Source organism: Equus przewalskii, unplaced genomic scaffold (assembly GCF_037783145.1).
Source record: "Equus przewalskii isolate Varuska unplaced genomic scaffold, EquPr2 ChrUn-13, whole genome shotgun sequence".
NCBI classification, from domain to species: domain Eukaryota; kingdom Metazoa; phylum Chordata; class Mammalia; order Perissodactyla; family Equidae; genus Equus; species Equus przewalskii.
This window is the reverse complement of record NW_027228750.1, coordinates 9,851,441-9,877,201: the sequence shown is the minus strand read 5'-3', so window position 1 is coordinate 9,877,201 and position 25,761 is coordinate 9,851,441. Positions and strand designations below refer to the sequence as shown.

The 25,761-nt window shown below is 44.1% G+C and overlaps 3 protein-coding genes and 1 non-coding gene across 7 annotated transcripts in view; 3 read left to right on the top strand and 1 right to left on the bottom strand.

The window, feature by feature from the left end:
• The first annotated feature begins 330 nt into the window (after positions 1-330).
• TMEM167B (transmembrane protein 167B) lies at positions 331-6,134 on the top strand. The gene is made up of 3 exons (XM_008523470.2): positions 331-470; positions 2,378-2,509; positions 3,589-6,134. Exons 1-3 carry the CDS (start codon positions 461-463, stop codon positions 3,669-3,671), a joined length of 225 nt encoding a protein of 74 aa, XP_008521692.1. The 5' UTR covers positions 331-460; the 3' UTR covers positions 3,672-6,134.
• A 1,464-nt stretch (positions 6,135-7,598) lies between these two features.
• Positions 7,599-8,020, top strand: LOC139081661 (small Cajal body-specific RNA 2). The gene has a single exon (XR_011536847.1). It is a non-coding gene; the product is annotated as a small Cajal body-specific RNA 2 (non-coding RNA).
• Positions 8,021-9,403: 1,383 nt separating this feature from the next.
• Positions 9,404-15,869, bottom strand: CFAP276 (cilia and flagella associated protein 276). Its single transcript, XM_008523469.2, has 5 exons — positions 14,955-15,869; positions 11,102-11,218; positions 10,450-10,565; positions 9,969-10,099; positions 9,404-9,540 (listed from the first exon to the last, which is right to left on the bottom strand). The coding sequence occupies exons 1-5, from the start codon at positions 15,033-15,035 to the stop codon at positions 9,470-9,472; spliced, it is 516 nt and encodes a 171-aa protein (XP_008521691.2). The 5' UTR covers positions 15,036-15,869; the 3' UTR covers positions 9,404-9,469.
• Positions 15,870-15,960: 91 nt separating this feature from the next.
• Positions 15,961-25,761, top strand: part of ELAPOR1 (endosome-lysosome associated apoptosis and autophagy regulator 1) — a 73,152-nt gene continuing 63,351 nt past the window's right edge. For 3 of the 4 annotated variants that reach the window (XM_008523467.2, XM_008523468.2, XM_008523465.2), the window contains exon 1: positions 15,961-16,377. In XM_008523467.2, the coding sequence (XP_008521689.2) occupies positions 16,225-16,377 (153 nt within the window). In that variant the 5' untranslated portion in view covers positions 15,961-16,224. The remainder of the gene's footprint in view (positions 16,378-25,761) is intronic. The other variant, XM_008523466.2, reaches the window with a different exon arrangement.

Below are 25,761 nucleotides of genomic sequence, written 5' to 3'. Positions count from 1 at the left end.
GGGCAGGACGCAGAGCTCTCCGTCGTAGGTGGCCTGCTTACAAACACACCACTCACACACAGCAGGGGCCGCAGCGCAAAATGAAATGCAAAACTGCAAGCCTTTACTTTTCCAAACACACCGAGGCGAAAAGGTCAGGTTACGCCCCAGCAGTAACTTCACAGGAGAACCCAAAAGAGACTGGGTTACCATGACCACGTACGAAGCCTCTGGATAGTGCTCTTACAAGAGCGTAATCAGGCAAGCACCACCCACCCAGGCCCCCCCCCTAGCTCGGCAATCTGCTCGCCACTCCTGATTGCGTTTGGCGCTCGCCACTTTGCCCTTGCGCCTGCGTACTAAGGCTCCTGCCCGTCGCTGCGGCCGGATCGGGAAGTGTCAAGCGGGAGTTGGGTTCCGCCGCCTTCGCCGCTACCACCGCTGACCCCGGACCCCCTAGCCAGGCCCGGGTCCAGGCGCCATGACGAACGGTGAGAGCCAGTGCCCAAAGCGGAGGATGGGAGTGAAGGACGAGGGGAAACGTGGCGGGCGGGGCTGGGACTGACGTGGCCGTTCTCCCCGCCCCCTCCCAGCCCAGCCCCCCTTGGCCCCTCGGTGCTCCTAACTCCTGTCCCCCACCCTCTCCCGGGTTCCCCCGTTCTGCGCCCATCTATAACCACCACTGCCTCTCGTGCCTACACCCCGAGTTCTCGACCTCTACCCTGTGTTTTCCCTCTCCCCTTCCTGGAAGTTCGTTCTGGTCCTTAAAGGCCTCGAGGGGAGGCCGGACCCGGTTGAACTGTTGCTTTAGCACCAGGGAAGAGAGGATCCTCCTCCCAGCCCCCTACATTCTCATACTTTCGGACAGTAGGCTCATTGGGACGACCAAGAAATCACAGAGAATCTCAAGCCTCACACATTTTGAGGATGAATGTAGACCCTAAAAAAGTTCTTGTTTGAAAAAATGCTGGGAAGCTTTCTCTTGTTTGATTCTAAAGTCCTGCCTGGGTGATCCCATCTGGAGACCCTGGCTAGTGTTGCAAGGATTGGCTTTAGACTCTGCCTCTTCTAAATGGTGTGGCAGCTGCCACCCTGTTTATCTGAGCTAATATTCCAGGACTCTTCAAACACTTTATAGACTTGATATCTGTATTTCAGAGAAGGGCAGGAAGCAGGGCCTTCATGGTCTTAAGAGTCAGCCTTACAGGAACGAAGACGAGGCCGCTGAGGCAGTATGATTTGAGGGACACAGGAAAGCATTTCTTAAAAGTACCTTTTCCATAAGCCTGGCACTGAAGACTCAAATTTCACCTCCTCATGAGTTTTGGCATTGTCTGCAAAAACTTATGGGAGAAAAAGACTAGCACCTGAAGGTATCACTCTTTGTAAAAACTCAGTGTATGTATTAATTTGCTGGACCCTTTTTTATGTGACACCTGTGAGATAGTTTTATTGGAGGGAGAGAGGGAGGTAAAGTGGTCCAGAACTGGCACATGCTAGTTATGTAAAATACCATTTTAGAGCTTCCTGGGTAGTCGGAGGTCTGAGATTACTACACATAGTAGGAGAAGGGACATCACCTAGAGGAAGAAATCGCCGGAACCAGGAAATGCAAGCAGTCTGACATAATAATTTCTGAATAAATTTTAGTCACCCTCACCCCCTTTGTGGTCCGATATCTTTTTTGCAGCTAGGTGATTCATTGCGCTTGTATGTACACAAAATAGCTTGGTATATGTATATAAGAAATAGAATTAATTGTTCAAAGCTTTTTTCCCACAATTATTCTACTATGTTGAAGCCTTAGATATGTATATTTTTTACAAGAATCTCTTGTTATTCTGGCAGAAATTTGAGTTGTATCATGCATGAAGAGTAAGATTGTAGTCATATGGATTCGAACTCTTGCAATTTCCATTAAGCTTTATTTTTTGCCTTAACACATTCTTCACCAACAGATGCAGATCTGAGACTTGGCTAAATATCTAGCTCTCCTTTATCACATGAGTGGTTTATAATAAGAACATGTTTAATTCTCTCAGCTCAGGCTCCAAGGAGTTCTTATGCTTCTCTCAACCTATTGCCAGCCCTGACATCTCTGGGAGGCTGCTTCCACATAAACTGATGTACTCTTCTCGGGATTTGTACTTCTTGAAAGGGGAAGGGAGTGGGCAGTGAAATTATTCTAACCGGGATGTCTGTAAGCAATTTGGGGGAACAGTAAGGTGGCCTTGTTTATCCCAAAACCTTGGTTCCCTCCTGGCAAGGATTGGCACTGCAGATGAGCTTATCATCTTGATGGTATACCAGGCACACTCTGCTCTCCTGGGAGTTCTCAAGTGGGATCACCTGTCCCAAGCTAGATTCACACCAAAGTTTTCTTTTCTTTCTGTAACAGTGTACTCCTTGGACGGGATTCTGGTGTTTGGTTTGCTCTTTGTTTGCACCTGTGCCTACTTCAAGAAAGTCCCTCGTCTCAAAACCTGGCTGCTGTCAGAGAAGAAGGGAGTTTGGGGTGTGTTTTACAAAGGTAAGATCATATCTGGACAGGGAGAAGAGATTGCCATCTCTGGGCAGTGAGGTGCTACAAAGTGGGGGATGGGATAGGCTGGGATTGTATTTGGTTCCACTTTTACATAATTGTTTATTTTAGCATCAAGGTAATTTTAGTGTTCTCCATGGAGTAAAAGTATATAAATTTAAACAGTTTTAGGCTGGACTGGAATTGTTCGGAGGAATATTTTCCCAATGGAAAGTTTTTCTGTTTCTTTTCTTTTTTTTTTTTTTAATGATTGGCACCTTAGGGGCCGGCTCCGTGGCTGAGTGGTTAAGTTCGCACCCTCCGCTGTGGTGGCCCAGGGTTTGGATCCTGGGTGCAGACATGACACCACTCGTGAGGCCACGTTGAGGCGGCGTCCCACATCCCACAACTAGAAGGACCTGCAACTAAGATATACAACTATGTACGGTGGGGGGGGTTTGGGGAGATAAAGCAGAAAAAAAAAAAAAAGATTGGCACCTGAGCTAACAACTGTTGCCAATCTTCTCTCTTTTCATTCTTCTCCCCAAAGCTGCCCCCCACCCCCACCCCGTATCCCCGTACATAGTTGTATATTCTAGTTGTGAGTGTCTCTGGTGTACTATGTGGGACGCCACCTCAACATGGCCTGATGAGCGGTGCCATGTCCACACCCAGGATCCAAACCAGTGAAACCCTGGGCTGCCGAAACGGAGCTCGTGAACTTAACCACTTGGCCACAGGGCCAGCCCCTGGAAAGTTTTTCTGAATTCCTGGAACTAATATATTGGAGTCTCTTTTAAGTTCTGATTTCATTAGCTCAGATTTTTTTTACTTTTTATTTTGGACACCTTTGTCTGGAATCCTACCTACCTAAGTCTTTTCTCAAAATAGGGCAAAATACAAACAGTTTATTGACCTAGAACCTAGAGCTTAAGGGTAGTATTTAAATACATTCCTGGATGGGTTCTTGAGACCCTTGCTAGGTCTCTTCATCTGTGCCTAGAGATTTCACAATATCACCTTGAAAGTGAGGACTTCTGTAAAGGGCAGCGTGTGATTTCTTTTCTCTTTTTACTTTTGTCTGCCAGCCGCTGTGATTGGAACCAGGCTACATGCTGCTGTGGCAATCGCCTGCATTGTAATGGCCTTTTACGTCCTATTTATAAAATGAATTCCAAAGCATCCATCTCACCAACTGCCAACCAAGGGGACGAGGGTGAAGAACCTGTCGGGGCCTGGGCCCACCGTAGGAGAGTTCAGCTAAAATCATCCAAGTCCCCAGGATGACACCATAGCATCTGCCCCTGCCATATGTGGGGAAAACTCTTCATGGTTACAGACATTATTTATGCTTCAGGAGACTCCAGAAAGCCAACTTACTTTGATCTGTGTGTAAATCAGTCCTTGGCAGAGAGCATATAATGTCCAGATGAATTACATCCCTCGGTGATAAGATTACATAGCTCCTGCTTAAAAACCTGTCACCTATTTTGTTCTTTAGCTCCTCATCAGAGTCTTTTCAAACTGAGGCTCAGAAGGGAACGACATAGGCTGTGTTCACACCTCTTGGAAGGAGTGATAATCTTCAAGACTTGACTTTTTTTTCACTGTTTGATTTGGATTTGGCAAATTGGGAGAGGGACTGGGTAGGAAACAGGAGTTATACATGCCAAGAAATGTTTTGGCTTTGGAAATGTGTCTTTCATATACCCATCTGGGAACATAAGAGAGATGCATGGTCCTCATTGCAAAAAGAGAACAGATGAAATAGCTATGCTGTGGGCTGGTAACTCAAGAGTTTTGCCAAGAGAATCTGGGCATACATAAGACTTGGGAATTATCTGTCTGTGATGAGACCAGAAAGCAGTAACTTAGACAAGAAGAAATGTTCTATTCACCAGTATCCCCAAAAGGAGACTTCACCCCATCAAATGGTATATGGAAAATGAATGCATTGTTGCTATTTTCCTAAAGTCTTTTGTATTTTCTAAATTACTGAGTGCTATACACTGTTACTCAGTTTTAAATGCCACAACTAGAGGAAAGAGAAACTATTGAAGAAATAGTTGTTTAATATATTTGCAGTTAGAGTAGAAGAGATAAATAAATCTAGTATATTCATATACTAGTAAAGTCATCCAGTGTAAGAATTTGTTGTGATGTTAGATGGAAGTTTTGTCCTGTTATCCAATATACAAACTTATTCTTTGTTTAAATCTGGGTTTTTATGGCAATTTTTGGTTGATTACTTGTTTGTCTTGGCCAACTCTTAATTTTCTTCCTATTGCGGTACTCTTTAGCTGTCTCTTGGAAAGTCTGTGTATTATAAGAACATGAGAAATTTGAGTAAGTGAGAGAAGTTGCTGAGATTCTTAGGCATGTTTGGACAGTTTATAGAATCCATGAATAAAATGAGGGTGTTTTCTAAAGTAAAGGAAAGCAGAGGTTTGCAGTTGAGACTGATGGGCTTTTCCATGGAGTACGATAGCCCCTGAGCAAATCATTTTAGATGACTCAACGTTTGAAGGGAAGAGTTCTCCATTCCCTCCTCATATATGCAAAAGGATCAACTGTTGCATTTATGAAGCCTAGAACTTCTCTATTTTTTTTAAGAAGGAGTTGGTCTGAAATTAAGTTGTTGTAAAATGCAAGCATAGGTATAAGTCTACCAGTTGAATTGTCCATTAAAGTGAAACTTGACTGTGGACAAGGTAGCTGTGGTTGACCCCTGTGTGGCAATAAATTGTCTTTTGTCTTACTCCAAAAGGACAAAAGGTGCTAGGAAGTTTAGGTTCTGAATTATGCAGTATAGTGCTTTGAGGGTTTTTAGAAGTATAGAAGGTCATCAAGTAAACACTACATGTCTGATCATCTCGGAGTCATGGCTGTTATCTCTTCAGGAATTGGTCCACAGGGTAAATTTCAATGATTCATATGGTTTCCATTGTCATTTCTGAGGCTCTTTCACATGAGAGAAAGGAAATCTAGTGGAACAGGAAAGAAGAGTTACACCTGTGGGTGTCAGTTTGGATCTGTTGGCCAACAAGAATGTCACTCCCTGGAAATACAGGTTCAGCACGTTTTGCACTTGTTATTTTGTAGCTTTAATGACTTTTGTTTTCTAATAGGGCTAACGTCTCTAAGCTTGGTGCTTAGAGCTGCTTCATGTTTTACACTAGTTCTATTTCACAGTTCTAGTTCTTCAAACCAATTTTTACAGCCTGTTGTGTGGGTCATCTTAACCTAAACTCTTGAATTGTTATATTTTGAGATATTTTCATACCAGAATGTACCCCAAAAGTGTACAGAGTGAAGGTAATTTACAGCAAGAAATACACAGCTTATTTCATTTCTTGACTTTATGTAAGCAGATGAGCAGAAACCTGTTTAACTCATTACTTTGGTTGATGTGTCATATATTTTTGACTGAAAATTGCAGGAAATTGTTCCTCAAAGGGAGTCTTTTTAGGGGTGGAAGAGTGAGGATAGCAATATTGCCTCTGATTCAGACTGGCATCACCATAAACCCTATATGCCAGGGTGGAAGGAAGTCACCTTTTTATAGTTGAAACACAATTTTTTTATTCACCATTGTCTTCACAAATCCTTGAAAATAAAATTTCTTTCCCTACCATTTTTTTCCATTTTATTTGTCACATGCTGAATTTGTTGAACTTTATTCAGTACTCCCCTGGAGTCTGCCCATAGTGTGTATACCTTTTTAGTTTATATTAGTGAGTAGCATCATTCCTGTTAACCCATTGTGATGGTCACTGAATGTATGAATCTGTGAGGGTATAGCTTTCTCTTTTGGGGGAGCTGATATATGTATCAGCATATATACATGAGTAAATTTTTGTGTGTATTAAATAAGGTAGATAAAACTCCCCAATACATTTTACTACCACTGCTGTTAAAATACAGTTATCATCTGCCATTACCAGCCATAAACTTCTTCATTCAAATGAGGTTATCAGGTTAACCAGAATATCCTTGAGCCAAGGGGATTCTGGCATATGCAGTGAGTACTTTTCTGGCATATGCTATGAATACTTTCCCCCCATGTGTTTATTCCAAATGCACGGTGGGACTAGCACAAGTTATAAATTCACAAATGGTTTCTACTAATCTCCAAAGTTCTTCTGAATTATCTTCTCCCTACGCATACCTATTTCATTGAAAAAGGCGAAAGAAGCAACTGAGACATTAAAATGGTGCTCTCTGTTGTGAAAGGAACTAATTCTACTTATATAATCACTACTTTTTTTCAGTCTACTCGTTCTGGAGTTTGAAAGTCAGATATGTTTCTTATTCTTCTCCCCAAAGCCCTCCTGTACATAGTTGTATACTCTAGTTGTAGGTTCTTCTAGTTCTGCTGTATGGGATGCTGTCTCGGTATGGCCTGATGAGCAGTGCAATGTCCGCGCCCAGGATCCAAACTGGCGAAACCCTGGGCTGCCGAAGCCGACCACGTGAACTTAACCACTCAGCCCTGGGGCTGGCTCCTCAGATATGTTTTAAAAGATATCAGGGTAAATGAAGGTTCAGCAATATGACTGCCATACCATCAAGTTCTGGGTAGCAAGGGGGCTCTCTGTGAGGACAGGGATATGCCTTCCTACCTTTACTCATATTACAAATATTCTGACTACCTAGTCTTTGGATTTAAATGATGTCTTCTCACCTTTCCCTTTGGTAAAATAATGTTTGCCTTCTCCCTTGGAGGAAGGAGCTCCTGGGCAAGCTGCTGTTGGTAATGACCAGGATTCACCTCAATGGGAAAAGAGTCATTCACCCATAAATTTCCTGAGATTGAATCATCTTGTTTCCAGAACTTGGAGCAAAGACTTGGATCAAAGATTAAAGAAAAATTATAGGTATGGATATAAATTTGTAGCTGCACAAAGATCAAAAGACAACCATGATTCAGTATTGTAGGAATTTGTCCCGTCCCTCCTTGGGACCTGGGTTCCCCTCCGAGCCACGAGAGGGCAGCAGAGCGATCGCTCGACGGGGCCCTGCGCTCGGCGTTTCCTCCCAGAATCCTCCGAGGCGGGGGAGGGGCAGAGAGCTTTAAAGGAGGGTGCGGACTTCCGCTGCTTTACGGAGGGAAAGCGGCCTGGGGTCGGGGAGTGTGTATTGTGCTGTGGTGTTGTGTGGAAGGCGCGTGCTGGCCGAGCGTGTGAGTGGACGGGCGCATGTGTGAGTGCGAGCGTGGGGCGTGCAAGGCGAGTGCGCGTGCCCGCCCCTGCGCCCTTCCCCCCGCCTACACCTTGATCTTATTTGATCGGGTTGTGACCCCAGCCCTGCCGGGCCGACCCGAAATGAGAAGCTCCCCTCCTGCGAAGCCCACTCCTCGGGGCGCTGTGCAGCGAGGCCCCCTAGGCGGCGGCATCGCCGCGGCCCTGAAGGTCCCGGAGCCGGTCCTACGGGGCCCGGCGCTCAGAAGTGATGAATTGATCAGATAGACGAGGCCGGGCTTGTCCCAGGCCGCTGATTATCGAGGCGATTCTGATCTGAGCCCGACTCCGGGGGCATGGCCGCCCGTGGCGCTGGGGCTAATGCGTTAACGGTCGGCGGGGACCCCCCCCCCCCCCCCCCGCGGCAGCGGGAGCTGCACCGGGACGGAGGCCTTGTTTCTGCTGCAGCTTTTCTTCCTTGCTTCCTCCCTTGTTTTCTTTAGGCCTGCCTTGTCATGATGACTGTATGGTGCCAACACTGGTGCCCTCTGGTCTAAAGGCACTATACAGCGTCTGCCGCTAGGGGATATAGGTATATATGCGTGTCTGTATACGTGTATGTATCCGTAAGAGAACTTGGAAAGCTTACGAGAATTCAGATTCCAGGGACCCGCCCCAGATTTACTGAATTAGAATTATCAGGGAGGTCTGAGAATCTATATTTTTAAAAGCCTCGATGCATGATGGATCACGGTAATTTTTTGATGTTCAGTATCAAATAACCTGCATGAGGTGACTATTCAGAATCACCTCTCTGCCACTTTCAGCCGTTCTAAGTAATGAGAACTGAAACTTCATGGTGCCGTTTGGCAGCAGATACCATCTGAATAGATTGGAGTGTCTGTGGAAGAGGGTTGAGATGGTTTGATGGTATTTAAGGACTGCGCCTGAGTACCAGGAAGAAGCCTTTTCAGATCTGAATTAACAACGCAGATGCTATCCAAACTTAGAAATGGGAATTTGCCCTAAAATATTCTAAAAGGTCTGCCCATATCATGACCAGTCCAACAGTAGGTTCTTGTGAGTGGCTTGTAATATTAGAAACCACATTAATGCATCAGTTTTTGGGTTTCAAACCCAAGCACCAGATTGTTGAACCACGTTTATAAGAATTGGGGGTTATATATCACAGCACAAATTGACACAGAAAAGGGAAGACTTCCAGGCAAGGAGACACTAGCAGAGTGAGAGAATGAGCAAAGGCAAGGAGCCAGGACCAGGGAGATGGGGCCCTCATGGAAAAGTAGAGCCAGCAGATGACAGCTCAGGAGGTCTGAAATCTGTTAAGTGTGACCCCAGCATAAATATTAATGCTACATAGAGCTACTAAAATTGCAGTGTTGGTAAGCTCATTAAGAGCATGGGCTGTGTCCATTCTTGTTTCCCCAACGCTTAGCTGAGTGCCTGACATAAAGGTTTGTGAGAAATGTTGAATGGATGTATCTGTATGGTTGGAATGACTCCATTTTACAAAATATGAATACCTGTCTCCTGCCGTAAACAGCGCTGTTGTGTCCTAAATCGTTTTCAGCAAGATGACTTTCCAGGTTGCAAATATGCGCAGCAGGACTAGTTTCTAGAAGTTAGGAAACTTCCCTGCCATATTTTAAGAGTAGTCACGTGGCAACTCATAGTCCATGGGTAACAGACACTTCAGGCTTCATCTTGCACAAATCTATTTAATGGAGGATGTTCTACTATGACTGATTAATCCAGGGGCTTGTCAGCACTAGGTGGAGAAGAAGCCACCATCGGTCTTTCGGGAGTAGCCGCCATTGGTGGCCGCAGTGTGAGGGGAAACTGGAGAAAAGAGAGAGTGCGCTGTGAATTTCAGATCCTTTACCTTGTCTGGGAACCTGTAATCGCCCATACATTTATAGGTACTCTGGAGAAGGTTCTTGTAACAGCTCGGGAAACTGGCATATAGAGGACTGATGAGAGGGGGCTATAGGTCTTCCACTCGCAGGTTTCTGCCTCTTGCTGGAAATTTAGTCCCCTAGACCTAAGGCTGAGTTAGAGGCTCTGAAAATGGAATTCATTTGCTAGCTGTATAGTCAGCATGTCCCTGGTATTAGTCTGAGATGTGCCAACTTAATCATTGCTCTTCCAAGACTCTCAGTTATCCCTGAAGGTCCCTAATAGCCAGTTACCTCAACTCCTTGAATCTTGGGTCCATTTAGAAAAACTCTTGCCCCAACTATCTGCCCACACAGTCTTTTAACCCTTACCTATGGATCCCTGGATGCTGTGGATAGACTCCTTCTTAGGGTTGATCCAGTGTCTGATGTTAGCTCGGGAAGTGATGGGGGGTAGCGAGGGAGGGGGTAAACATTCTCCAGGGAATTGGATCTTGCTGCGTCTAGAAGATGGTGTGGGGAAGAACAGGGGAGAGTGAAATCAATCAGGAGGAGAAAAGTGAGGAGGGAAAGATAGTTGCATGTAACCTGAAAAATCAGCCAAAGGCCCTTTTTACTCTCTGTGGAATTAGCCGAAGATTTTGTTTATACAGATGAGCACAATCTTGGAGGATCTCTGTTCATTTTAGATAATAAAAATAGTGAAATTGCATTACAGATACAGATGTAAGAAAACAGGGAAATCTGTGTACAAATGAGTACCCATTGATTGTTATTTCCCATGTGACACTTTACCTTACTTGATTGGATGGCATTGCCCTTAGGGTGGAGGGGCTCCGGCTCCACCACTTACCCACGGGTATCCTGGGTGGTCTCCTGCTGTAACAGTATCTCACTTTTGTTCTTGAACATCCCCATGTGGTGATCGTACAAGGCTGCTAAGCGGAAATCCAGGTCATCCTTTGGTATCTACAGGGAAAGTCAGCCATCCCCAGGGTTAACTTGCCACCTCTGACCCCTCTCTGGTCAGGTTCTGTTGGGCTCTACTCTTCCCCAAAAGCAGAGCAAACCCCTTTTGGGCCTGAAGATCTACCAGCTCCATACACACCAAATTGTTGTACGTGATGACTTCTTAATTCTTGTCAATATAGAATTGTCTCTTATGGTTAGGTCCAAGGAGTGGTGAGCTCTCCCTGGAGACATGGGAATCACTATACTGTCCTTGACTTTGGCTTAATGGGTGTTACCTCATTCATGGTTGTAATCAGAAAAGTGGGAAGTCTGATGAGAAAATGATTTGCACCAGATAATCAACTGGAGCAAAACCCAAGCCTTCTGACTCCCCAGAGGCCAGATAAATTGGTATTTGGTTTTGGATTTGGTAGAATCTTGGACTGGGGACAAAATAAAGGTGCTGAAGCAGTCAGGGACAGGCTGCCTTTTAAAAAGGATATTAATGAGTCCTAAGTGGATGTAAAGAGAAATAGCATTTCAATGCTTGGTACCTCAGGATCAAAAAAATAAGCATCTCGCCTCATGGAGTTGATTGTGGGAGTTGAGTTGAGCCGATTCCAGGGTTCCTGTTGCTGAGCAAGGTGAGTTGGGTTCTTATATGGCAGTTTCTGCAAAAGAAAAACGACACCCAGGGCCTGGTTATAGGAGGCCTTGCTGATGTGGTAGCTTCAGTGACATCCATCCCCTTATGCCATTCTATTTTAATTGAATCTCAGAGGGACATCTGCCAAGAGAAGAACGAAATGGGGCAAGACTCTCAGGCTTCTGATCCTCCTAAGTTTTCAATCTCAGAACTGGCAGAAATGGGCCAGGAATAGAGGGAACAGGGTGGAGTGGGACAGGGGGTGAAGGGTGGGGAGCAGATAGGAAAGATGATGAGCTCAGGTTAAGATGTCCTATGTTTCAAGGAAAGGTAAGACATCCTAATGCAATTAACAGGTAGAAAATTGGAAATCTGCAGTTGTTGGAGGAGAGCTAAGGACAAGTAATAGAGATCTGAGGGTCCACATGAGGTGGTGATTGAAGCCTGCAAAAAGGAGTCTGGCCAAAAGGGAAAGGGTGGTTCATGAGAACTGCACACTATTCTAACTGGGGCGAGGGAAGGGACACTAAGGCAATCAGAGACAGGAGAATCAGGAGCATGCAGTGTCTGAGCAGGAGAGAAAAAGATTTCAGTAAGCAGGAAAGGGTCATCGTGACTGCAGGAATGTCAAAGAAAAGATCCATTGGGCATTGAATCCCCTAAATAAAACCCCACAAGCATGAATGTGAAAAATACATAACTGATTTCTTCATCACATGTAAAATGCCATACTGTCTGCCACTGTATCCCAGTGCCTAGCACAGCGACCTAACCCGTGGTACACACGGTGTTTAAAAATTAAATATTGGGGCTGGCCTGCTGGTGTAGCAGTTAAGTTCATGCACTCTGCTTTGATGGCCTGGGGTTTGTGGCTTCGGATCTCAGATGTGGACCTACACACCACTCATTAAGCCATGCTGTGGCGGCGTCCCACATACAAAATGGAGAAACATTGGTACATCTCTCCTCAAGCAAAAAGAGGAAGATTGGCAACAGATGTTAGCTCAGGGCCAATCTTCCTCACCACAAAAAAGAAAAAAAAAGGGAAAAAGAAAAAAATATTGGCTGAATCAGTGACTGAATTCCAGTGAGTACAACTACAGCCTAGTAGAAATCTCATTCGACCTATCTGATGTTGGAAACCCCCCCATCCCATATATGGCAAAGTGCTGTGTGACTCAGCTCAATTAGATATTAAATGAACAGTATGTACCAGGTACTGTGCTATCACCAAGAAAGACAAAAATGAAACAAAACTACAAATATATATGATGCAAGCATAGGCAGCTCTCCTCCTATTCCTTGAAGGCTACATACATCTCTATCAGCAGAAAGATGAGATTGTTACACTGAAAAAGTTGACTGTTAAGCATGAATGCCATCTTCACATCCACTTTCCTTCCATCTCAAAGAAAGGGAAGTCCCTTTTACTCAAGAATAACTCTTCTTCCCTAAACCCAGGCCTTCGTTGCACCATCCTGGCATCCCCTGGACCCAGCTTCTCTCCCATTCCTTTATCACTGTCTAGCTGCCACTCTATCACCTTCCCTACAGAGCTAGGCTTCTTTAAGAGTCAACATTTGGGCCAGCGCGGTGGTGCAGCGGTTGAGTTCACACGTTCCACTTCAGCAGCCTGGGGTTCACTGGTTTGGATCCCAGGTGCGGACATAGGCACCACTTATCAAGCCATGCTGTGGCATGCATCCCACACATAAAATAGAGGAAGATGGGCATGGATGTGAGCTCAGGGCCAATCTTCCTCAGCAAAAAGAGGAGGATTGGCAGTAGATGTTAGCTCAGGGCTAATCTTCCTAAAAAAAAAGAGTCAACATTTACTATCTCCACTTCTTCCCCATTCCCAACCCCTCTTCAGCCCACTGCAATCTGGCCTCTGCCTCAAGCACCCACTGAAACTGCTCTTGCTGGTGACCAATGATCTTTGTGGCTACATCAGGTGGATCCTTTCCAGACCTAATCTTATTTGACATCTGCTGTGTCTGGCACCACAATGCTGATTCCATGAAATCATCTCTCCTCCTATGTGGGTTCAGCTCCTCTCGGTTTTCCTCCTGTTTCTAAGCTGTTACTTCTCAGCTTCCTTCTCAGCTCTGCTTTTTCTCTCTGCCCCTTAGAGGTATTCTCCAGGGGGTTAGTTTCTGCCTTTCTCACTCTCACATTCACTAGAGGAGCTGATTCCCTCCTATGGCTTCAACCACCATGTGAATACTGTGCTTCCAGATGTACATCTCCAACCCACAACTCTCAACCACGTTGCCTACTATTCACCTTCACTTAAATGTCCCACAGGCACCACAAAAGCAACATCTACGTAATTGATCTCAACATCTTTCGCCCTGAACCTCCTTTCCCTGGACTCCTCATTCAGTAAATAGTATCAATTAAGCCCTCAGAAACCTAGGAGTTATCCTAGATGGTCCGCTCTCTTGGGGCCATATTCAGTGGGCCACAAGGTCCCATCAGTCCTGCCCATTGCATCTTATCGCCATCCCCTGCATCACTGCTTTAGATCATTACTCTTCCTCCTGGAGATTGCTGCACCTGCCTCCAGCTGATCCCTCTTGTCCCACTCCCATCTTATCCAATCCACTGCCACTTGTGTTTTCTAAAACATCCATGTAGTATGTCACTCCAGTGCTTAAAGTCCCAAGATGATTCCCCAGCACTTCCAGGGTGAAATCCTAGCTCACTAGCATGGTTACATAGCACACCCAGCCCAATAGGATCACTTCTCCAGCTCCTGCTCTCTTCACTCCTCCATCTCACACCAATGCTCCAGCCATTGCCGAGTCTTTGGCCCCAAATAGGCCACCCTCATTCTCCTTTCCATGTACGTGTACCTGCTGCTTCCTTTGCCTTAAATATCTGGTTCCTGTTTCTTTCTTCCTAACTCACATTCCACCTCCTCCCTCACCTGGCCCAGCTAACTCATATTTGGATATCCAAATTCACCTGCTCTGGGAAGCTTTTCTTTAAGCTCCCAGTTCTCATGACACACTGCGTATAAATCCCTCACAATACATGTGCTATTGTGCAGGCACTTTTGCTGTTGCTTTGTCAGTCTGGCTTTTCTTCTAGAGTTCCTTGAGAGCGGGAGCTGTGTCTAATTTATCTATATATCCTCAGTGTTTAGCAGAGTGCCTGGCATATAGTAAATAATAAATGTTGAATAAACAAAAGGAAACTTTTTGATTTTATTAAGCCACAGTTGCCATTTAATCCACCTTATTTTGCACCACTTCAAACATCTTAAATGCTTCTACCAGAAAAAAGATCATCTAAATTCTCAAATCACTGACACACATACAGAAACACATTCCAGCTTGACAAGAAGACAGAGATGGTGTGAAGACAGATGTATAAAGCATGGCCTGGTGGCTTTCAGAGGATTCTCTCCCATTCCATATCTCATATCTCTTCAGAGAACAGCTTTCCAAACAGGCCAAAGGGTGGCTTGGTGGAACCTGGGCCTGTTGAAGCTCCGTTATACCAATCACTCTGCTTTGGGCAGAGAGCCCCTTGCTCCTCTGGACCAGAGCTCTACTTCCCTGTGCTCAAAAGCATGTCTGAAACGTTAGCAGACCCGAATATGGGGACATGGAGGCAGGCAGAAATAAGACTTCTCCGTTATCTGACTCAGTGTCCTCACGAGAGTCCTTTAAGTTACTACTTCTGCTTGTCGTGCCGACAGAAAGAAGAATGCCCTCGACCCTGCTGAGAATCTGTGCCAGATACCACGGTACCTTGGAAGCCCGCATTTTTCCCAAGTAGGAATCATCGTTATCCAACGTAGGCTGCTGGAAAGGGTTTCGGGTGGGAGGCATGGTAAAATGCAGGGAGAGACGCTCTTATGAGGGATGGGAGGCCTGCGCAGCCGCACAAAACCTGGCACGTGGAGGATCCCGGGTCCCAACTGTTTGGAACGCCCAGTTTCTGTTGCCAGGTAACTGCCTTGCCATCTATGACTGAGGTGAATTCCCTTCGAGAAGGGCGCCACCTGGCGGTCCAACCAGAGAGGCCTCTCGGGAGGAAGCGGCTGGGAATACAGAGGGAAAGCGCTGCTGAGCGTACTGAGGAGCCCTGGATTTGCACTCCTGAGCCTTAGTTGAAAAACGCCGGCCTCCCGGAGTGTAGGACTTCTGCAAAAGACTTCGGTTGAGGAAAGAAGTCCTAAAAGATGACCCAGAAATTTCCTTCTGCCTCACATCTAAGAAAAGGATTTTTCAAAGCAATGAGAGAATGGGATGTCAAGAGAGGGAAGAGCCCACGTGTCATGCTTGGAAAGTTGTCAGCTAAGGCAAAGGCTCCTTGCTTAAACTCGATTTAACTATACGAGTCTCCAGGCTTCGCATAGAGCCGGTTGTAAAGGCACGGATATATTTGGCGGGATGGAAGTAAGATCTCTAGAGGCGGCTGTTGCAATAACGCCTACCGGGGCCGCTCTTCTAGGCTATAGCTTCTAGAGGAGAGACGGCCTCTCAATCTTATTTCTATCGCTTCACACACAGGAGGTGCTTAATATTTGTCGGACGCCATGTCTGCACAATTAGAGATGCTCATAAATAGCCTGGGGCCCGAAAGGGTAGTGGAAAACATGAATTTGACGGCGATGGCTTGGAGGATGTTTCCACCGCGTTCTTTACACGTGTCCTATGGTCGCCTGTTGGGCCGGTTGCAGACCCCAGGCGCGTGCACTCCCACGCGGCGCGCGCCAGAGGCAGCAGCTGCCATGGCGACCAGCAGGTGAGCGGCAGAGAAGCGCGTGGTCCCTGCCCCACCCGCGCGGAGGGAAAGAGGAGGCGGTTGCCAAGGCGACGTGGGTAGGAGGAGAAGAGGAAGGAGGGAGAAGGAAGGATGGGCGGCCTTGGCGTAGCCGCAGGGAGGTGACTGAAGCGAGTCCAGCCCCTTGCATCCTCCCCCTGAGAACCTCCCTCCCCCTTTTTCCGCCTTCTGCCAGCAGTAGCAGCAGCCGCAGCACCTGAGCCGCTGCTGCCGCTTGCTCAGGACAACGCTATGGCTGAGCCTGGGCGCAGCCTCCATCCCTCTGCCAGAGGCAGGGGAAGAACTGAGCGGCGCACACTCCGGCTTCTGTGGCTGCTGCTCTGGGTTGGGACCGCCTTCCAGGTGACCCAGGGAGCGGGACCGGAGCTTCACGCCTGCAAAGAGGTACTGTCCTCCCCGACCCTACCCGACTTTGGTCAGAAAAATCTTGGATCCCGGCGAAGACCTTGGGGACCTAGGCACAGACAGTTTCAGAGGCCTCGGAGTTTAGATTTCTTGGGGTATGAGGCATGGGGGCAGGGAAGAGGAGCAGATTGGCGTCGTGGAGAGCAGCCCACTGGAGGACTCACGAAATTGATCATCCTCACAGCTTGAGCTGCTGAGCTCAGGGGGAGAGGTCCCAGCTCCAAGGAGCCCAGGAGGAACCTGGGTCGCTGGACTCGGGAATTAGGGAAGAAGAAGACATGAGTTGTTTTCCAGCTGGGATGAAATTACCTTAAAAGTGGTTGAAAACAAAGATTATGTACAGAAGGACAAAATAGAGAGTGTGAAAGGGGAGAAGTGGGGAAAGAAAAGAGTTAGGAAGGCCAGAGGAAAGTAGTGGAGTGAAGTGGGAATCTTTGTAGTTTTCTCATGGCTTCAAGAAGGAGCGTGAAGGTGGGAGATGTGTGAGAAGGACTGAAGGAGCCCATCACGTCTCTTTCTCCCCTCGACATTAAACATCCAGTTACCTTGCCCGGCTGCTAATGGATCCTCTTTATAGCTTTGCCTCCCCCAGTGCGCTTTGCTTAGTACCTGACAGCACACGACCCACCTTTGACCAGACTTTGAGTTCTGTAATATCTCATTTTCCACCAATCTCTACTTTCCTTCTCTGGATTTCTGCTGACATATGTCATCAGTCTTTTTCAAGGTGTTTCTAAAATGTTGCCAACATAATTCAGACAATAGGTAGTGAATGTCTTCCAACCAAAATGCCTTTTGAACATTCTTTTTGGAGGGATACAAAAAGGGTATTAAGGAGTCACAAAACTTAGTTTCCATAGTATTGAAAAAACGATATTCGGTTGTGCTCCGAATAAATTTTTTTAACCATATGGCAGAGGCGGTAACGAAATATTTACAACAACTGCATTGGGAAGGCAAAATAAAAGTTGTTCTGTTATCTCTGGGAAATGTGAAAGACTTCATAATAAATCAAGAGTCTAGCCTTATAAAAGTAATCCCAAATGCCATACTTGACTAAGGTTTTGAGAGGTTGAAATATCTTTTATAAGTTGTCAGTGTTAACTGATTAGCAACAACAGCCCCACCCCATATGGAAATATATTATTATGAAGATGTTCTAACCACCAGACTATCTACAGCATAACAGATCATGAAGAAGTAAGTGAGGGAGAGAAAGTTTTGTGTAAATAAAGATATGTGACTTCTTTTGTGAATATGGCACAGGTGAGCCCAGTCAGTGGGACTTTTGGTAACTTTTATCAGTCCAGATGATGACCTGCCCTGGGCTGTCTATGTTTTCACCCAGCCGCTTTATGATTTGTTTTAAAGATGGCTAGGAACAGGATAATTTTGTCAGTGACCGTGGCTTACTGGCCTTGGTGGCCTGTGGTCTGCCCAACCGAGGTAACCAGTTCAAGCAAGCCCACTTGCCCAAGAATTCAACATGGGAGTTTCCTGGTGGAAGGTAAGACTCTTACAGTCAACTACCACTTCTTGTTGAGATCTTTGTCAATTATGGGAAATGCGAGACATTTAAGAAATGAAACACTTCGTATCATCTTGGTTTGGAGAGAGGGAAGAATATTGATACTTGAGAACTCTAACTTGTATGCAAATTTTGCCTTTAGTCCTTTTAAATGACTGACATTCGCCTAAGCAAAAGGTGTTGCCACAGAGCATGAGCTGAGGTCAGTGGAAAGCGGTGGAATTCCACATGCCAGGGTTCCAGTCCCTGCCTGTTACTTACCACCAGTTTTTGGATCGGTAGAATGGGTATTTCAATAACACTTATCTCAAAGAAGATTGCTTTGAGGGTTGAAAGAGTAAATACAAACAAAACACAATTAAAGTTACCTAACCCCCTTTCCCATTCTGCTTCTTTACCATTAGATCCACACCCTACGCTAGAGTGAAAGTGGCCTAGGAGTCATGCTCATTGGCCTCAAGCGTCAGCAAGTCCTGTTTACACTCTCCTTGAGCAAACAGTAGCTGCTGAACACTCTCAACTCAAAAACAATAAGGAAGAGAATAAACCCATTATTATAATATTCTTCATTTGGCAATATGAACTGACCCAACAAGTTTGGGGGCTTCCAACCCTAAATGGTGAAAAAACCAATATAGGGTAGACTAGCCTTTCTCCGTTCTTAATCTTCATATGAGTTTCTTGTGAGTCTATGTTGCGCATTAATGGCCAAGGCTGCCCCTGATGATAACAAGGCTTTTCTAACCTTGTTTCTGAAATTTGAGGCATCCCCCTGGCTCTAATCAGGGGAAACAGAGAGATTTAGCAGAAGACCTACACCGAGGTGGCAGGGAACGGGGAGTCTATATTGCTAAACTTGTGCTGGGGCTGGGGGTTTCTTTCACAGATTTACAATAACCAGGGTCACCAGTGGAACTATACGTCCTGTATGGTGTTTGTCTTCATGAATCATTTCTTTAATCCTGTGCTAGCCCAGGCTAAGTGCTAACTGAGAGCCAAAGGAGCATTTCCTATAGCACAATGAATCTAAATCAAATGAGAGAGTGGCAGAAAATGCCTTTAACAGATCTGCCTTGTCCTGATGCTCCAGTGCTAATTGCCCCCAAAGGGACCTCCCAATCTATATTGAAAAGCCTGTAAGGCTTAGGAATCTGGCAGGCATGGATTGGAATAAAATTTTTTGAATGAGTGATGACTCTGCCACTTAGTAAGGATGCTACTTTGAGCAAGTTAATTAACTTCTGACGGCCTCAGATTCCTGATGTATAAAATGTGGATGGTAGTACCTATCTAATGAGGCTCTGTGAGGATTAAACTAAGTTAGATAACATGTATAAAGTGCCTAATACATCCCCTTGACATGTCATAGGTTCTTAAGAAATATTGGTAGGCAGAAAAGGTAAGTACACGGATAATGATGTATAGATGATGACATAAGGTTAACGTGTGGTAAACAATGCAGGAGTGGCAATATAGAGATGGAAAGGAAAACAAGAAAACTTATTGGAACAGCTGGCACTTGACCTGCTTCTGGAATAATCGTTTCAGTGGGCAGAGATGGAGGAAGGGCACTTTCTAGCTAGAGGGAGGAGCCTGGGGAAGGTCCTCAGGTGAAAAATGCAAAGGAGCCTGAGAATTGCAAGTAGAGCAGGTGGCTGAAAGGTGCAGTAGGTGTGGGGTACAATAGAAATCAAGACTGGAAAGTTAGAAACTAAGTGGAGACTCCCTGAAGGATTTCTGGCAGAGATAGCAGCCTGCTCAGAGTGGATTTGCACAGATATATAGTAAACATGGTTGAAGTAGGCCAAAAGATGAGCACAGAGAGATGGGGGCAAGGAGGCCAGTTGAGAAGATTTTACTGAGGTCAAGGAGGAAGTTAACGAAGGGACTGCACTGGGATAGTGGCAGTGGGATCAATGGAAAGGCATAGCTATGACAAATATGCGGAAGGTAATGGTTACAAGTTTTGGCAACTGATTGAAAGTGTGGGATGATGGAGAGGGGCAAGCCAAGGATTCTCATCTGGGTTTTGGAAAGGGAAAATGGTGGGAGCGACTAGCCAAAACGCAGAAAGAACAGCTGCATGGAGCAGAGTGGTCTCTTTTCATAGCTCTGACTTACCTGGGATCAGCCCCTGTGCTGGGTGGGAGAAAGTCCTGAGACTCTGGCATGCTACTTCACTGTATGGTCATAGCTTCCAGGCTTCCGTAGTTCCTCCTGTATTTGGTTCTAACACATTATTCAAGGCTGGGACTCCACAGGGAAATGGGTAAAACTAGAAAATATTCAGGACCCCTGAGCTTTTGGGAAATATGTCACCAAAAGTATAAGAGATAAAATGACTATACTTGGAACAGACATTTCTCCAAAGAAGATATATGGATGGCCAAAAGGCACATGAAAAGATGTTCATTATCGCTGATCATCAGGGAAATGCAAATCAAAACTACGCTAAGATGTCACCTTACACCCATTAGAATGACAAAAATAACCAAAACAAATAGTAACAAATGTTGGAGAGGTTGTGGAGAAAAAGGAACCCTCATACACTATTGGTGGGAATGCAAACTGGTGCAGCCACTATGGAAAACAGTATGGAGATTCCTCAAAAAATTAAAAATAGAACTACCATACGATCCAGCTATCCCACTACTGGGTATCTATCCAAAGAGCTTGAAATCAGCAATTCCAAAAGTCCCATGCACCCCAATGTTCATTGCAGCATTATTTACAATAGCCAAGATGTGGAAGCAACCTAAGTGCCCATCAACAGATGATTGGATGAAGAAGATGTGGTATATATACATACACAATGGAATACTACTCAGCCATAAAAAAGAACAAAATCGTCCCATTTGCAACAACATGGATGGACCTTGAGGCAATTATGTTAAGTGAAATAAGCCAGATAGAGAAGGACAATCTCTGTATGACTCCACTCATAGGAGGAATTTAAAAATGCAGACAAAGAGAACAGATTAGTGGCTACCAGGGGAAAGGTGGGGTGCACCTACAATACAACTGACAAACAATAATGTACAACTGAAATTTCACAAGATTGTAACCTATCATTAACTCAATAAATTTTTTTTTTAAAAATGACTATGCTTGGGAACCATCAAGATTGGATTTTTAAATATCCTGCCATATTTGGTAAAGAGAGAAGATTAAGAATCTCCATTTACCATGAAGTACTTATGGGGTAGCCAGATGCACGGCTTTTGTTTGATATCAGAGGGGCCTAACAAACAATGGATTCTCGAGATGTGAAGACAGTTAAGAAGTCACTTTGTCTATTCTCCTGTCTCAAGGTGAGAGGTATACTAAAACTGAATCAGACTGATAGTTATTTGACTTACTTAAAAAAACTTTGAAAATTACAAAAGTGATACATTTCATTTGTAGAAAAATTGGAAAATAGTAAATAAAAAGAAGATAGTAAAAATCACCTATGATCTTATCACTGAAACTATCGTTTCTATGTACACATTTGTGAGACAGGCAGAAAAGAGGTACAGGGTGTGGAGTCTGCGGAAAACGGGGCGGGTTGGGTTCCATTTCCAGCTCCTCCACTCAGTAACTGTATGACCACGGGGAAGTTATTTAATCTCCTCGTGCCTCAATGTCTTCATCATCAAGATGGGAATATTAACAGAGTCCACTTAATTACTACAATATGACAGTTAAGCAAGTTAATACACGTGAATTGCTTAGAAGAGCTCCTGGTGCATAGTAAGTACTCAATAAATGTGAGCTGTTATAATTAGATTTTTAGTGAAAGTATAATTAACATGGTCTTATAGTAGTAAAACATTAATAAGAATTTAATGGTGGTAAAGGTGGGTTTAATTGAAAAGGGAAAAAGAGTAGATGTGAAAGATATTCTGAGGAAAAAGTTGACAGAACTGGGCAAAGAGAGGCAGGAGAGCATAGTGCCTAAGTCTGGAGTTGTGCTGTCTGCAGTAGTAGCCTCCAGCTGCATGTGGCTGTTGAGCACTTGAAATGTGGCTAGTGCAGCTGAGGAAACGGATTTTTAATTTTATTTCATTTTCATTAATTTAAAATGTATTAATAGAGTTAAAACATATTCAACCCAATTATTGAAATACCGTTTACTGTGTTTGTAACAACTAGAGTATGTGAATCTACTTTCTTAACTGTCAATTTTATGAAATCTAAATAGAGGTCGAATATTTTTTTCTTTTTTTTTGAGGAAGATTGGCTCTGAGCTAACATTTGTTGCCAATCTTCCTTGTTTTGTTTTTCTCCCCAAAGCCCAAGTACATAATTGTATATCTTAGTTTTAAGTCATTCTAGTTGTGCTATGTGGGATGCCGCCACATCAGGCCTTGATGAGTGGTGTGTATGTCCACGCCTAGGATTCGAACCAGAGAACCCTGGGCTGCCAAAGCGGAGCACTAGAACTTAACCACTTGGCCATGGGACTGGCCCCTGAGATCAAATAGTTCTGATGAAAATTTAGCAACTGAATTGAGATTTGCTGTAAAATGTAAAAATCATGCCAGATTTGGAAGACATAGTTCAGAGAAAAAGAATGTAAAATATCTCAATAATATTTTATACTGATTACATGTTGAAATGATAATGTTTTAGATATTGTCTAAATAAAATGTATTATTAAAATTAATTTCACCTCTGTCTTTTTACTCTTTCAAATGTGCCCACTGGAAAACTTAAAATCTTGTGTGTGGCTCACATATGTTTCTATGGGACAGTGCTTGTCTGGAGGTAATGGCTGTGCATGTCTGGGGTCTGCAGTTGAATCCTAGTTACCATTTCAGCTAGATCATCTGGGACAAGATTCTCACCACTCTTTGCCTCCATTTTTTTGCATGTGAAAAATGGGGATAATTTAGTTCTTTTCTTTTATGGGTTGGTGGGAAGATTAAGTACGGTAATGCTTAAAGTGCTTTGCAAAATGCATAGCATATAGTTAAGAGCTGAATAAATGTTGTGCTTCTTACTCTTTTATGATCTGCTTTTAAAAAACTTAACAGGAACATCAATCCAAGTCATTAAATGGTCTTGCATGGTATCATTTTAATGAGGAGCTGGATGAACTACCCTAGCTAATCTCTAATGCCACCCTTCCTCTTTGACCATCTGCATTAGACCCATCTCTTCTCACCTCCCTAATGTAGGTCAGCAAGTCTTCCCTCTCTTGGGAATTACCCATTTTTCCCCTCTACTGAATCATTCCTACCAATCTTCAGACGTTCTATTATTTCTCCTATCTTAAAAAATAGAAAAAAACAGCCCGACAACTTCTCTTGAGTTCCGCTTCCCCCTCCAGCTGCCACCCCATTTTACGGCTCCCCTTTATAGCAAAAGCTCTTAAATTCTATAATGTCTATAGCCACTGTCCTAAATCCACTCTTTGCCTTCTCTCTTGAAGTCACTCCAAGCCAACTTTCATCCCCACAACTCTACCAAAACTGCTATTGCTCAACCCAATGGAAATTGCTCAGTTTCAGTGATACTTCATCTACCCTCATTTGGTAAAGCTATGATCACCCTCACCAAGTAGGAGCACTTCTGCTCTTGACTTCCAGGACACCAACTCTTCTGGGTGGTTGATTTTTCTACCCCCTCCCCACCGGTGGCTCCTTCTCTGTTCCCTTGATTAATTGTAAATTAATTGTTAATCTGTCAGTTCCCCAGGACTCAGTCATTGAACATTGTATCTATTGACCGATCAATCAATCGACCTATCTCTGTTTCTATCCAGTATCTATCTATCTATCTATCTATCTATCCATCTATCTATCTATCTATCTGTCTGTCTATCACTGTTTCTATCCAATCTCTTCTATTTTCGTTCCCTTGGTGATCTCATCCAGAATCAAGGCTTTAAACACCGTCTGTGCATCAACAGCTCCCAAACTCATACTTCCAGTCCAGACCTCGTCGCTGAAGTCCAGACTTGTGTATCCAGCTGCATAATGACGTCTGTATGTACATATTTGATTGGCAGCTCAGACTTACCATTTCCAAAACATCTGCTTTCCCCACCATCATCAAACATGTGCCTCCCAGAATCTTCCTCATCTCAGCTAATGGCAACCTCATCTTTTCCAGTCGCTCAGGCTCCACATCCTGACTTCTCTCTCTCCTACTCTCTAGATCCAATTCATCAGAAATTCTTGTTACCTCTCCCTTCAAAGTGTTTCCAGAATTTAACCACTTCTTACACCTCCACTGCTACCCACCCTTGTCCAGGCACCATCACCTCTCACCCAGAAGATGACAAAAGCCTCCTAACTGGTTCCTTTGCTTCCTCCCTGCCCAGTTAGCATCCAGTGCTCAGCCAGAGTCAACCCATGGAAAATGAGAGAGATTCTGTCCCTCCTCTGCTCGAAACATTCCCAAGGCTTCTATCTCAGAGCAGAAACCAACTTCTTACAATGGCCCACAAGGTCCTACCCACAATCTGCCCCTCCCCCACCTCTCCAACCATGCCAGCCTCCTTGCTGTTTCTCAGACCTGTGGGGCAACTGCCGCCTCAGGGCCTTGGCAGATGCTGTTTTCTCTGCTTGGAAGGCTCTTCCCTGGGATGTGTGGTTTATTTCCTAATCCCCTTCAGGTTTTTCTTGAAATATCATCCCACTCTCTATCCCATTTTCTGTTTTATTTGCTCCAGAGCACCTACTACTCCCTAACATACTCTGTATTTTATTTATTTCACTTATTTCTGTCTTTCCTCCGTAGCACATAAGCTCCATGAAGACAGGGATTTTTGTGTTTTGTTTAACGCTGTGTCTCCAACACCCAAAAGAGTAACTGGCAATTGTGGGCCCTCAATAAATTAATGTAATAAATGAATTATATTCCACTGACAGGATTTATTCAACTGATCTCCTGTTGTTGAACATATAGGTTGTTTCCAACTTTTGGCTGTTATAAGCAATGCTAAGAGGAGCTTCTTTTTACCTATACCTTTCAGCACATCTGTCATTACTTCCTTGGAATAAATCCCTAGAAATAGAATCGCTGCATGAGAGGGTAAGATCACTTTCAGGCTTCTCATATGTATTTCTAAATTGCTTTCCAAAAGTCTTTTTTTTTAAATCAGTTTATTCTCTTACTAGTAGTGTATGAGAGGCTTCATTCCCCTACCGTCATCACAACACAGTTTTTTAATAATCTCATTGTTATTTTAATATGCATTTCTTTTGTCATTACTTTTGAACATATTCATTTTCTCTTATTCTCACTTGCTGTTTAAATCTATTTAATTATGTAACAATTGATATATACCAAATATACATATACACATATGTAAGTTTTTAACCCACCACCCAGCTTAGGAACTAGAACATAATCCATGCTCACAAAGCTTCTCGGGGGTTTATCGCCAGTCCCAGCCCTAAACATAACTGCTGTCCTGAATTTTGGTTTTATGTTCTCTTACATATTTTCTACTTTTATTTCCCCATATACATGTATATGTATACACACACACACATATATACGGAGATTTGAAAAAATATTTTCATTTTCATACATATATATATCTCCTTAAACAAAACCTTCTTTAGTTTTGTTTATTTTTGGCCTTCATAAAAATATATCATACCATGTGTAGTCTTCTAAGATTTTTTTTTTAACTCAACATCATGCTTCTAAACTCATTCATGTTGTTGTATGTCACTCATTGTATTTTGTTCGTTTATCAGTGTTATAAAATACTCCTTTGTGTGATGCTTTCACAATTTAAAAGTTCATTCTCCTGTTGATAGACATTTGGGTTTCCAGTGTTTTGGCATTTCAAACAATGCTGCTGTGGACGTTGTTAAACCTGTTTCCTGGTGTGC